The sequence below is a fragment of the Mya arenaria genome, chromosome 11 (genome assembly GCF_026914265.1).
Source record: "Mya arenaria isolate MELC-2E11 chromosome 11, ASM2691426v1".
NCBI lineage: Eukaryota > Metazoa > Mollusca > Bivalvia > Myida > Myidae > Mya > Mya arenaria.
This window is the reverse complement of record NC_069132.1, coordinates 28162640-28175088: the sequence shown is the minus strand read 5'-3', so window position 1 is coordinate 28175088 and position 12449 is coordinate 28162640. Positions and strand designations below refer to the sequence as shown.

The 12449-nt window shown below is 34.7% G+C and overlaps 1 protein-coding gene across 3 annotated transcripts in view; it reads right to left on the bottom strand.

Annotated features, from left to right (window-relative positions):
* The window catches only part of LOC128208080 (HEAT repeat-containing protein 5B-like), a 47207-nt gene that overhangs the window by 22082 nt on the left and 12676 nt on the right, over positions 1–12449 (bottom strand). For all 3 annotated transcript variants that reach the window (XM_052911412.1, XM_052911411.1, XM_052911413.1), the window contains exons 2-13: positions 9357–9613; positions 7588–7799; positions 5278–5386; positions 4794–4943; positions 4337–4514; positions 3971–4104; positions 3445–3694; positions 2691–2840; positions 1733–1983; positions 1171–1282; positions 731–883; positions 86–185 (exon numbers count right to left, since the gene is read on the bottom strand). In XM_052911412.1, the coding sequence (XP_052767372.1) occupies positions 86–185; positions 731–883; positions 1171–1282; positions 1733–1983; positions 2691–2840; positions 3445–3694; positions 3971–4104; positions 4337–4514; positions 4794–4943; positions 5278–5386; positions 7588–7799; positions 9357–9482 (1925 nt within the window). In that variant the 5' untranslated portion in view covers positions 9483–9613. The remainder of the gene's footprint in view (positions 1–85; positions 186–730; positions 884–1170; positions 1283–1732; positions 1984–2690; positions 2841–3444; positions 3695–3970; positions 4105–4336; positions 4515–4793; positions 4944–5277; positions 5387–7587; positions 7800–9356; positions 9614–12449) is intronic.

Genomic DNA, 12449 nt, shown 5'->3' with positions numbered 1-12449 from the left:
TAAACGTCATACTTTTAAGATTAACCCGTATTGAATATTTTAACTGAATAATGGAAGATAATATGCTTTCTTTTGAAACACTTACTGTGCTAGCATGGTTAGTGTACACTCAAGTGGAGCCAGGAGACGGCGTATCACATCTTCTGTAATCAGCTCTCGACAGTGCTGTAGAAAACTCAACATGGCTGAAATAGATATAATTGTTTTCAAATCACTGTCGGATGAGTAATAGCGAACATTAACTTGATTGTAGACATGAGCTCTAAACATAGGGCTGATTGGTCAGAACTTTGTTAAAGTTAACAACATGATAATCAACATTCGTGTTAACTTTTATATGTGAAATATATGATAAAGTGCTCTTAGATTTAAATAAAACAAGTACAGCTAAACAGTTGACTGACAATCTTGTTGGAAATACTGCAGATCACAAGTGTTTCTATAAGGCTTTCAGAGCAGTAATGATTTGAAAGTAAACAACAATCCAATTAACAACGTTGTTTACTTTATTAGTGTTGAAGAATTGGTCCATTATTGCCTTTTATCTGATATTATATGCTTTTATTCTATAAAACTGCTCACAGGTAATAACCTACTCAATAAACATGAGAGGGCTATTGGTCTTCACTTCTTATTGTAGACAAAAAATTCTCTAAGTCTGTAAGTATATATGTCCCCAATAACACTACCCCTCAATCCTCCCCCACCATTCCCCACTCCTCTCACATACCTCCAAGGGCTCCAGACCTGCCCTCCAGAGTCACTTGCCAGGTAAATGTATCACCTCGCGCCTTTTCTGATTCCAGTTCCTTAACAGAACGGGGGAATGCATTTCTCCACAACAGCAACATGCGGGGCAGATGGCCCTTTATAACTGGGGCACCTAGAAATCAAATGTATCATTTATCAATTTTGTTTGATTTATTACATTTTTAGATATGCATACATTTAGATTTTTACACATGATTCATACAATCAAAATTTAGGTTCTCCAAGAGTAAAATCATTCTTATTTTGAATAAAATTATTTGTCTGAAACCTCAGGGATCGGGTAATATAGTTGAATTTTGCGCTTTTGTCCTATGATCATAAAACTCTACCACAGACTTATAAGTGTGCTAAAACAGACAATGGGGAATGCATGACCCGGAAAAGACTACCCCAGCTCACCAAGAGTCATAAGTGCTCCCAGTAGAAGCCAGCCAGACTGGGTCCGTTGTAATGAGAGACGACTGTTCTGTGATGCAGTACGCAACAGCTCCTCAGCTATGTTGAAGATTTGCTGAAAATGTCAGAATTTCATCACTTGAAAAAAAACAGGAATTCCTAGATAGCACGGGGATATTGTATTAATTTTTCACGAAGATTTTCTGCCTCAAATTACCATTTAGTGTTTAAGCTCATGAAAATTGGATCACCAGAAAAGTTCTGATTTAGAAAGCTTTTGACAAAAACAACCTCCAAAGTTCTATTTTAAATAGTCATTAAATAGTTTTATCTTATTCAGCGACTCATCCATTACTTATTACATTACTAAAGACACATAATGAATGAGTCTGATAATTAAAGGTAATGTTAACAAATGTTTGAAACGTTATTCCCAATACGAATGACAAAACATATTATAATTCAAGTCATAATCAAAATCTTTGAAGAAACAGCTACACAACTAACTGCTTGAACAAAAGTTTATCAAGCAGCATTACCACTGTGATAAAACTTCACAACCTACCTTTCCCTTGGCATGTGGAATACCCAGTGGACACTGATACACACGCCCCAGTAATGCGGCGAGGGCACTGCTATAGCCCGATACAGCCTCCGGTGATGATTTCAGCTTATTCATCCTCTCCAAGCACCTGTCAACCAGCGGAGTGAGTTGGGAAGGCAGGGCTACCGATATACTCCCCAGACACCAGGATGCAGACAGACGGGCAGATGCACTAGGGTGGATCAACACAGAGACCACAGGCTCTATGATTCCTGAAAATATATCTTCAAGTTAAAACGAAAGGTCTTTTTACTGTAAATGAACAGATGCATGCCAGCAATAGTCAAACAAATGAAAGATGACAACTTAAAAGGTTTAAATATCCCCTTTACAAATGAAAGAAGACATTTAATTAAATTTATCTTTAATAGTAAACAATTTCTGCACTGATGAAAATATATTTCTTTTCTTCTATGATTTTTAGTTACATATTACAGAACACAGGCTAGGCAATACAAGAAAAAAAACAAAGACCATACAAAAAGAACACAATAGTTTGTGCATTGAACAATTCACCTTGAGATCATAAGTAGTATGAAGTGCCATGAGAGAAAACTAATGTTTACTTTCAATTTAAAAAAACTACAAATGATATTTAACTTTCTGCCATATGGGGCTGCAAAAATAAGCAATTAATGATCTTGGAAAGACAAATTACCTAAAACCGTTTTAAAACGATCTGTTATAAACACTCCTGATACTTTGTATATATCTATTTTTACAAGTCTATTTCTGTTTACTTCTTTTCAGCTGAAAGTACACTGAAATGCTGTCTCAGTTACATAAACCAGAATCATTTCATACCAAATTTAACTGAGCCAGACAAATCCGCCCTCCTTCAATAAACATTTGTATTTTCAATGCAGCATTAAGTGCTTGAAAAAAATCACCACAAAATAAGCCTTTTCTAAATACCTACCTGTAGCAGGTTCAGCCACAAGCGGACTGGCAGAAGTCCCTAGACTGAGCACGAGACATCCAAGCTCATGTAGTGCACACACCAACACGTGCTGGCTACCTGTGATCTCCGCAGTCTGCTTACTGTCAGACCCATCTGCACTGGCGTCACCTGCAGTTGTAAATGTCATGGTGGTTACAAAGACTTCTCATGAAATTCTCTATCTCTTACACAGTATAGATATCAACTTAAACTTATTATTTTATTTATAGCTCATAAAATGAGTTCATAAAAGCAAAAACAACTGTAAAGAACTATAAAAGATAACTTTAATCTACCATCAACAGCAGTCCCAGATTTCTTGAAACTTCTGAAGCTTAATAGGCTTATGTAGCTTATTTTAATAAGCAAAATACATACTTGGGTTACATGAAATTTTGATTCTGATAAATGAAAAAAGGTTGTTGTGATTATCATAAGATAATACGTATTTCAAGTCTAATAAATCTAAAAGAAATGATTATTAGGCAAATTATATAGTTGAATCAAATAGTTCAATCCCATTAAAAAACACTGAAGAAGTCCAAAGTAATACGGGCCGGAAGATTTTTAATGCACTCAAGGTTTTATCTTTATTGTACTCAACTTTTGTAATCATTTAAATAATATGCAAGTGCACCAGCCTTTGTTGTCAAATGTTTTTTTAAATGCTTAAGAATTACTGAAACCTGTGCAAATTTCCTTGTATTATTTCAAAGCCGTACTCCCGACCTACCTATAACCTTCATCTGCTTTACAATAATCTGGCAGATCTCTTTGGCTGCTGCAATCTGTGCCTTTTCCCCAAGCATTCCCCCGATCACCGAGCGTATGATAAAAGAGACGCATTTCCGCGCATACACAGCATCCACGTGCGTGGGTGTTGCCCGAGGGTTGGCCACAAGGTCAAGGACATGGTTAAGGAACATGGAGATATTTCGTTCCAGCCAGAGACCTCCCATACATTTGGTGAACTCAACATAGGCCTGAAAGAATTAATGTTAATTTCAAAATCATGACAAGAATAGTTTTTATTTCGTAACATTATTCATTTATTGAATAATTCATAAATATTTGTGAATGTCTCATGTCGAATGATTCTTTTGGGGGCAGAAAAATACTATAGTTAGATGTCTTGCATACCTGTACATAAGAAATTATTCTCATTTCTCATCCAACAAAAAACACAATGCATTTCGGTATGATGTCATAAACCATATTAATTGTACATATTTTTTATAATTCACAGACTAATTCCTTACATGTGTGACACCAACTCTGATCTCCCTGTTGACCTGGTTACTTCCCTTGATGAGGGTTCCACCGAACCCACCGCGCAGGAAACCAGCCGATAACAGACTGAGCACGTCTTCTAACTTGACTGGTTTGCTCCGTGCTACAAGATAAGTCACAAAGTAAACACCTTTCTTTATTTTTCATTCACTTGTATTTAGCTACTTTTTATGTGCATTGAATCTATTGCTTATAATATTTGTCATTAAAGTTTTATCAACATAATTAAAACATTTTAGGTTTTGTTTGGACACCAATTCTTTTATTAGAGCTCAAGATTATTTTTCTTAAATATGAATTCTTTACTAAATCCATAGAACAGAAATATCAAGTACCTGGGGTAAAGCCAGGTCTGGGATTGAGAGCCGTGGCAGAGAGGTTGCCTAACAATTCTGCAACAGCATATCGGGCATCGTAGTTTGAGCCGTCCAGGGCTCGATAACACAGGGAAACAACTGTTTCTAGTTCTGTGGTTGCCATGAAGGGAGCTTCGTTAACTAGTTGGTACATACACTGAAGTGTAAAATTGATGGGCTTAAATGGCCTTTTACATAAACAAATACACTATTTTAGAATCTTTTTTAATTTTAAACTCTTACACAATTTTTTAAATGCAAATGTTTCGAAAAGAGAGCAATGACACTGAATATTGGATTGAACCATTACTAAAATCAAACAGAAAGTACTTGCTGATGTTTAAATGACAGGCAAGGGATAGGATTTATTTTTATGTCAATAATTTATGCAACAGATATGAACTTTTATTACACAAACCAACAAAGCCCCACAAACCTTAGCAGCAGCGGTCCTGACAGCCATAGCCCTGTCTGTCATAGCAGCCTTAGCTGCCTTATATACATCTTTGAATGAGTTGAGCCCCGCGGAGCCCAGACCCTGGACAATCTTCTCTAGCGTTAACATGGTCTCCATCCGACACTGGGACTGGAACAAAGATTAGAACAGAGTTGATGTTGCTGAGGACCATTGCAGCTATATGAACCTGGGTCGCTGGCATTGAACTCAATAGGCCTTATAATTTTAGGCAGTGAATAAAATCAGTTTCTTTTAGTAAATGAAAGCATCTTGTGCATCCTGACCATGCAATTTGTCATTTTTTCTAAAAGTTTCATTGCTGATCTTGTATGTTTACAAACGTGAAAGAGTTTGCGGATTCATGCTTAACAAAACAAGTGCAACATAACAACTACCTGAACACTACATGGTAATTTTCATTAAATGACGGAAACTTCTTTAAACATCTTAGAAAAGAGCCCACCTCTGCAGATTTGAGTGACTTAATCAGGGATTGGACTGTCTCTTCATATGATCGGCCCGTCATTCGTCCCATCTTCTCAAATATCCCGCCCAGACAGGCAACTGCTGCTCTGTAAAAACACACACTGAAGAGTAAGCACATGTTCAACTATGATTTTTTCAGTTAACAGTTAGGTGCTGGACTATTATTATATATGGTAAGGAAGCAATAAATCTCTCAGAGGACAATAACCGACTCAAAACTTTTTTACTTGTGAGAAAAGGACATTATGGTAAATATGACATATTCATCCAATGAAAGAAACAATGGCGATAAAAATCATAATAAAAGCTTGTTTATTTTTTTCAACTGCAGAGGCGTAATAGTCTATTAATTTAAAACTATTATTTCAATCAATTTCAGAAACATGACTCACGAATTATTAAAAGATTAAGGGCAGTGCTGTCAGTCCAATTTGTTATTTTTCATGAATATAAATGAATCCAATTCCCTCGCCCAATTTTAAGACCTAAATTGATACCAATGTCAGGATAGCGTTTATAAAACACCAGCAGTTTTTGGCTACAAGAATTTCTGGAATGTTGAAATAATTCCCCAGAATTACATCAGAAGGGAAACTGGCAGATCTAATGATAAAACACATTTGGCTGACATATAATTAAATCAAATTCTGTAGGAGATTCTGTGAGTTAAATGTCAATTCTCATACACTGGTACTATATTCATGTATCCAGCTATTGTGTGCATATTACTTTTCTCCCCATCACAAGTTGTGGATTTTAATGAAAGTTATGCTTTTATGTATTCCATCATTTTTGGTCACAAAGACCTGTAGGCCATATGGCAGGCCCAAACTGATCATATATTCAATCGTATGCGCTTGGCATCATACAGGGATCTTCTTTAACATCATTACACTCAAGGCATAACATTGAAAAATCATTTTCAATTTTTATCACTTTCAGCAAACACATTTTTACATACATAAATCTTATATCTGGTCATCACTTTCAGCAAACACATTTTTACATACATAAATCTTATATCTGGTCAACATTTTAATTTTCCTACAAAGGGCTATGAAAAGACATAAAAATGACTGGCTAATAAGTTATGTGATTGCTTATTACCGTAGCTACTTTTATCAGTGATTAAAGCAAAAGAAAAAAACAGTACTCAATTTTATATTGAATTTGACTCATTACCATAATACATTTCAATGTGTGTACCGCCCATTTTCTTTAACTTCAAAAATGGTCACAACAGTCAAGAAATCGGTCAAAGATTCTCACACCCGACTGTGTGTTTGAAAATGTGAAGTTTTTATTGTTTACAGGAGTTACTTTATCATTTAATCATTTCACGTGAAGACCATTGATATTAACATTGAACATCTACTCATAATGATACTCTCTGACATCATTGTACAAACAACTATACAGCTATGAAACATCAAGTTGTTGACTTCTACTCATTATTCTTTCTTCCTTTCTGAAACTTATGACTTGACAATGATTCAGCGATGATGCCTGAGCTTATTTCCTGCAGGCTTGGATAAACCGAGGAAACCACCGCATTGCCATCATTCATTATCATAAACAACATATAACATGCTCATTATAATCAACATACAAGAAACCTGCAGCCAACAAGTAGACTACTAGACTAGTAAATACAGTGTAAGGTTTAGTGATGTAGCTATTAAATGCTGAGATTGCATGTTGGTTTTGTAGTTTTTAAATATAACATCAATTAACTGAGGGTCTATGAACTAAAATGTTGATTATGATGCTTCTCCCAAATGCTGTATGATTAACTCATGTAACTGAAAAAAAATCTCTTCTGTTGAAGAATTAATAATTAAAGTGAATGTTTCAAGAACATCTGAGAGAAAATACAGTATCCACGATTAGCTTTATTTTAGGTTTTTAGCAATGTTTTAAAAACAGACAGGGTGTTGCAAAAATGTTCAGGGTGCCTAGGGAGAAAAGGGCACACTGTGTCAGCTGTGAAGAATTAGAACAATATGATTTTGAACTTTCAACCAGCAAATGTCAAGTTTATATGAATTTATCATTGTATTTTAAATTCTAATAAAACAAAATATTTATCTAATTATCTTCAGCATTTATTTCTATGACAGTAGGAGGGTGCACATACTGGTCGCCATGAGGGAAGATGGGTGCTACCAACAGGACAGAGTAACTCTTTAGCTAAAATCCTTCATTTGAATGTAAATGTGTGGGAATTTTCCTCTATGGATCCATAAATGAGACCTACTATTCTTTATATTCTAAACAGTAAACTTACAATTTAGTTGGGAGGTAACTTGGTGAGTCATCTTTACTTCTGACTAGTTCATTGCACTTGTTGATTGCATCAAACATAGCAAATGAGTCTCCAACAATGAAGAGTGTTGCTAGGCAACGAGCAAGAAGCTTTCTGGTTGGTGGACCCGGGGACTCGCTGATTTGACTGATCAGTTGCTCCACAAGGCGCTTTTGTTTCTCTTTGATGTCAGACTGAAAAAGACAAAGAAATATGTTTTAGACCAGTAGTTTCTACAAAGATAACACACAGATCTTTTCCTCTGATTTAAAGTGTTTGCACATGAATAAGAATGGTTTTAAAGCATACGTTGTTATCTTACAATTGTAGACAACTGGGATAAAGTCCCAAAGTAAGTGTCAAACTCATGATGAAGTCAGTTTGAGAAAATGCTGATAAGTGACTAAGAGAGTTTGAAACAATACTAATCACTGGTTATTTCAGTCTAAGACAATGCTAATAACTGGCTTAGCCAGTTTGAGAAAATGCTGATAATTGACTTAGTCAGTCTGAGAAAATGCTGATAACAGACTAAGACAGTATGAGACACTGCTGATAACTGGCTAAGTCAGTCTGAGAAAATGCTAATAACTGACCTAAGTCAGACTGAGAAAATGCTGATAACTGACCTAAGTCAGACTGAGAAAATGCTGATAACTGACAAAGTCAGTTTAAGTCAGTCTGGGAAAATGCTGATTAATGACTCAATCTTTGAGACAATGCTGATAAAATACTAAATCAGCTTAAGACAATGCTGATTCCTATTGACAATGATCCAGAAATATTCTAGTATGGTCACTCCAGCAATATTTTCTGCTTACCAAAGAATGTTTCACAAGATATTTTCCAACATCTAGCTTATCAATAGCAGATAGATGCTCACACCCTCTATCCAGCATTTCTCACTCAACGGAGTTTACCTACTTTTGACGAGTAATATATTGAAGAAGAATATCTTAAATATAGTTTTCATGAATAATTCCATAGCTTGACATTCATGTTTGTTTGTAAATACAGACAGACAATGTCCTTAGAATGGATGTGCCATCAACCTCACTTATAGGGAGTGCCTACAGCCTAAGAATAATAATCCATTGTTGTGCCAGCATCCTGGCTTATAGTGACAGTGCTGACAGCCCAGAGGGAAAGTCCGGATTATCTGTTCAATAACAGCAGACAATGCACTGTCATTTCTAACCAAAACAACCTTACAACTCTTATTCCTTGAGCTACTATATCATATAGAAACTGTACATGATACATGGCAAAATGGTTAAAACCTATGCCATTTCTGATTTTGTGAAGGAATGTGTACATGACTTTTAGGACCACCTGAACAATCTTATGTTTATAAGAACATGACAAAATTAATGCATAACACATTAGATTGAGTGCTCAATGCTTACCTAGCTGAAATAATGATGGTTTCCTCTGTTTACATAATAGTTTATGAGTAGATTAATGAAGTTTGACATATGTTATTAGACCCGGGCAGAGATATCTTCAGTAGTTTATATGTGAGGGGTGTTGAGCTCATTAATCACACCACTGGTAACGACAGCTATCAACTGTTGTACATACTCATCCTTTAACTGCTTACTTGTTTGTGTGTGGATACATGCTACAATTCAATGTTTAAGACTGCATAATGCATGTTCACTTGATAAAATGTGAATGTGTCACCAAGTAAGAGTAATCATACAAGTCCCTCTATATAAACACTGACCCAAAGCAATCAACAGTTTTCTCACCTTCTGTGCAGCAGCCAACACTTTATCGAGGAATCGCAGCCATTCAAATACAAACACATTCTTCTTGTTGTCCGGTATCCGAGACAGGGCATCTTCATTTAACAGTAGACTGTGGGCTAGCTCCATCTTAAGCTCCAAGGGTCGGTTCTGGAGATCTTTATGGTTTGTTAGTACTAGCTAGTCATGGAAATTTGGATGTTTATTTTTAGTCTACTGGTATGGTACTTGTTTGGTAGTAGTCATTGTTGGGAATTTATCTGAAATTAGACAAAATGACAGATATTAGTAGAACATAAAAAATTGTTGAAATCTGCTTCAAAAATTAAAGTAGTCTTGTGTGGTAATTTTTAACAAATCATATGAATGTGTATCTTATTCTAAAAATGTTCATTTCAAAGTGAATACAATGCAGAGAACAATCTCCAATGTCATTTTTACAAGATTTCACGTCCATTTCAATCATGTAATTTATTTTGTTATGCAATAAGAGTAATCCGACACACATTTTAAGGTGTGGGTAGGTAAGTTAATTTTGATTTGTACTTCCTAACCCCTCGATTCATTTCTGAAAAAATTAAATAAAACAACCATGACCACTGGAGACGCTAAAACACTCTCAGGTTGAAGGTATTTCTGTATCAGCCGGGGCGGTTAGATTATGATACATTCATGACAAAGGCTATGGGAATATGAAATATACACCAAACATTTTCATAGTGTTTCAAGATCTTTTATGAAAATGAGTCTTGCAAAAAAAAAAGTTTCCCAGAAAAGAACCGAAAAAAAAGCAATAAAATCTGTAAACGCAACACAAAGCATTAGCAGCCTTAATAATCCTTCAATGTTGAATGCAGCTAATTCCAGAAACGTGTTCATAGTGTTTTTTATTTTCTTAAAATAGACCTAGAAATGCATATCCTATGTTCAGAAAAACTAACAACAGTCTATTTCCTTGATAAAAGCAAGAACACCATGGAGTGAACCCAAACATTCATCTGTTATCATATGGTCAAGAAAGGGGCATAACTCAACAATGATTAAAAGAACTTCTCGGCCTTGCTATACATGAGCGAAAAGTCTCTGGTGATGGCCAAGGTTCAAGTTTTGCTCAATGGTGATACCAACCACAATGACACCAAGGCTATGACAATACTCAAATTTTTTAAAAAAAGAGAAAAGCTTATGCCATTATTATACCAGTACAGTGATTATTTTTTAATTATTCTCATTGCATGTTCCTTCCAAATTGGGATTTTTTTGGACTTTGGGACTTTTAGTCATGCTAAAATAGCAAATATAATAGTTAACATACATGTTTTAATGTTTTTCCTTTTTTATGCATACATTATGCTGTAAAAGAGCTAGTCTTACCAAGATTTTGTTATTTTTTTAAAGAAACTCATTTCTCTTTTATTCCTTTAGATAATCTGTATTTATTGTATCATGAATTTTTGGGAAAAATGAACACTTTTTCGCAAGGGGAAACATTCTTTAGAAGGCAGTAAATTGCACCAAAAAAAATCACTGCAGTAGAACTAGTTTTTTACAATACAGAGCAATGGTATTAAGGAATCATCTATATGATAAAAACATTTGCGTCACAGGCATTCTTCAGTTAATGTTTACTTTCTTGAGAAAATTTGAGAAGACAGTAAATCAAATGTCATCTTAGCAGAAAGACTATATAAATTGTGCCTGCAACACTGACAACTCTATGTTTCAAATGTTTTTACTTCAGCATCGCTATAAATTCACCCAAATGATAAGAAAGCCTTCCCCACCTGTTAATCAAAGAACCTGTTCATGAGAATATCATAGGAATTTACAGACCGATCACAATCTGTGGTTCATCTAGTTTAATCCAATTTTGTTAAAATAACTGTTAACCGATTTGTTAATATTATATCAGCAGCATCAAATAGCCTCCAGAAATGATGTGAAAAATGAAATGGAAGACATTTTAAGGCCTTTGCTATTGAGGTGTTTTTTAATTAGTTTAATGAGAAGAAAGGGGAAAAGTATCCTCACATATCTCAGTGTATTCAGTTAATCAAACTATCAATGATCTCTACCTTTGTGCCATGTTTGATGTCAATATGTGTTGAAGTAACTACATTTGGGAATTCTTATTTCCAAAGGTTAAACAATGAATACTAAATAAGGCCATTGTGAAATCCAATCAATTAATGTACATACAATTGTATTTGTTTCTGTGTTTTTTCGAAATTAAGAAATAAGTTCTACTTTGTTTTGAAACTAGGATATAAGTTTAAGGTACTTGGTAATTTTATCTATTTCAGAACACAATATTGCATTGTACTAGTACTTCTTATATACATTATAATATATTATTATGCTGCATCATAACCAATCTACGTTATGAAATCATCGTCTATTTCATTACTGCACCCTGGACAATTGTGATGTCATTTGTTCTAAATGTAAACAATGTTTCAAATATCCACTCTCCCATTATTACAGATTTCTTTCCTTGATTTTATTAGAAATACTTGATATCTTAAAACAATTAAAACAGACAGAGAAAATTGTAAAAGTAAGGATTGATTCATATTGTCCTGCCTTCATAGTGTAAATAGTGTATTAACACTATGGCCCAATTTGAAAAAAAAATCCAAAGACGTGCTTATGCATTTGATGGATTTGCAAAATCATGCATTGACATTTATACTGAAGGAAGCATGAAAATAATGAATTAATCAGAAGATTAAAGCATCTTTCATAACATTTCTACAGGGAGAGTTCAAGAATCAATCTGATCGCATAATGCCTATTTCATTAACAGCCTTATCTTCTGCCAAATTGCCCCAAAATCATAATCTCTTTAGCACATAGACAATTGAGGCTGATAGAAACTAAGAACAAACATTATCTTGGCCCCATAAAACATAACAGGGCAGTTATATCTAAATGATGGAATAAATTTTCATCCTGAAGACTGCAGACATTGCCAAACCTGTGATCTTTATTGATTAATTGAGTACAGATCTGGTGAAAGAAATTGGCAGCTTTTTGTTCCTTTAATTTTGGAAGTGGGTTGGACTGATTGAATGAATAATGGAAAAGTATCTTTTA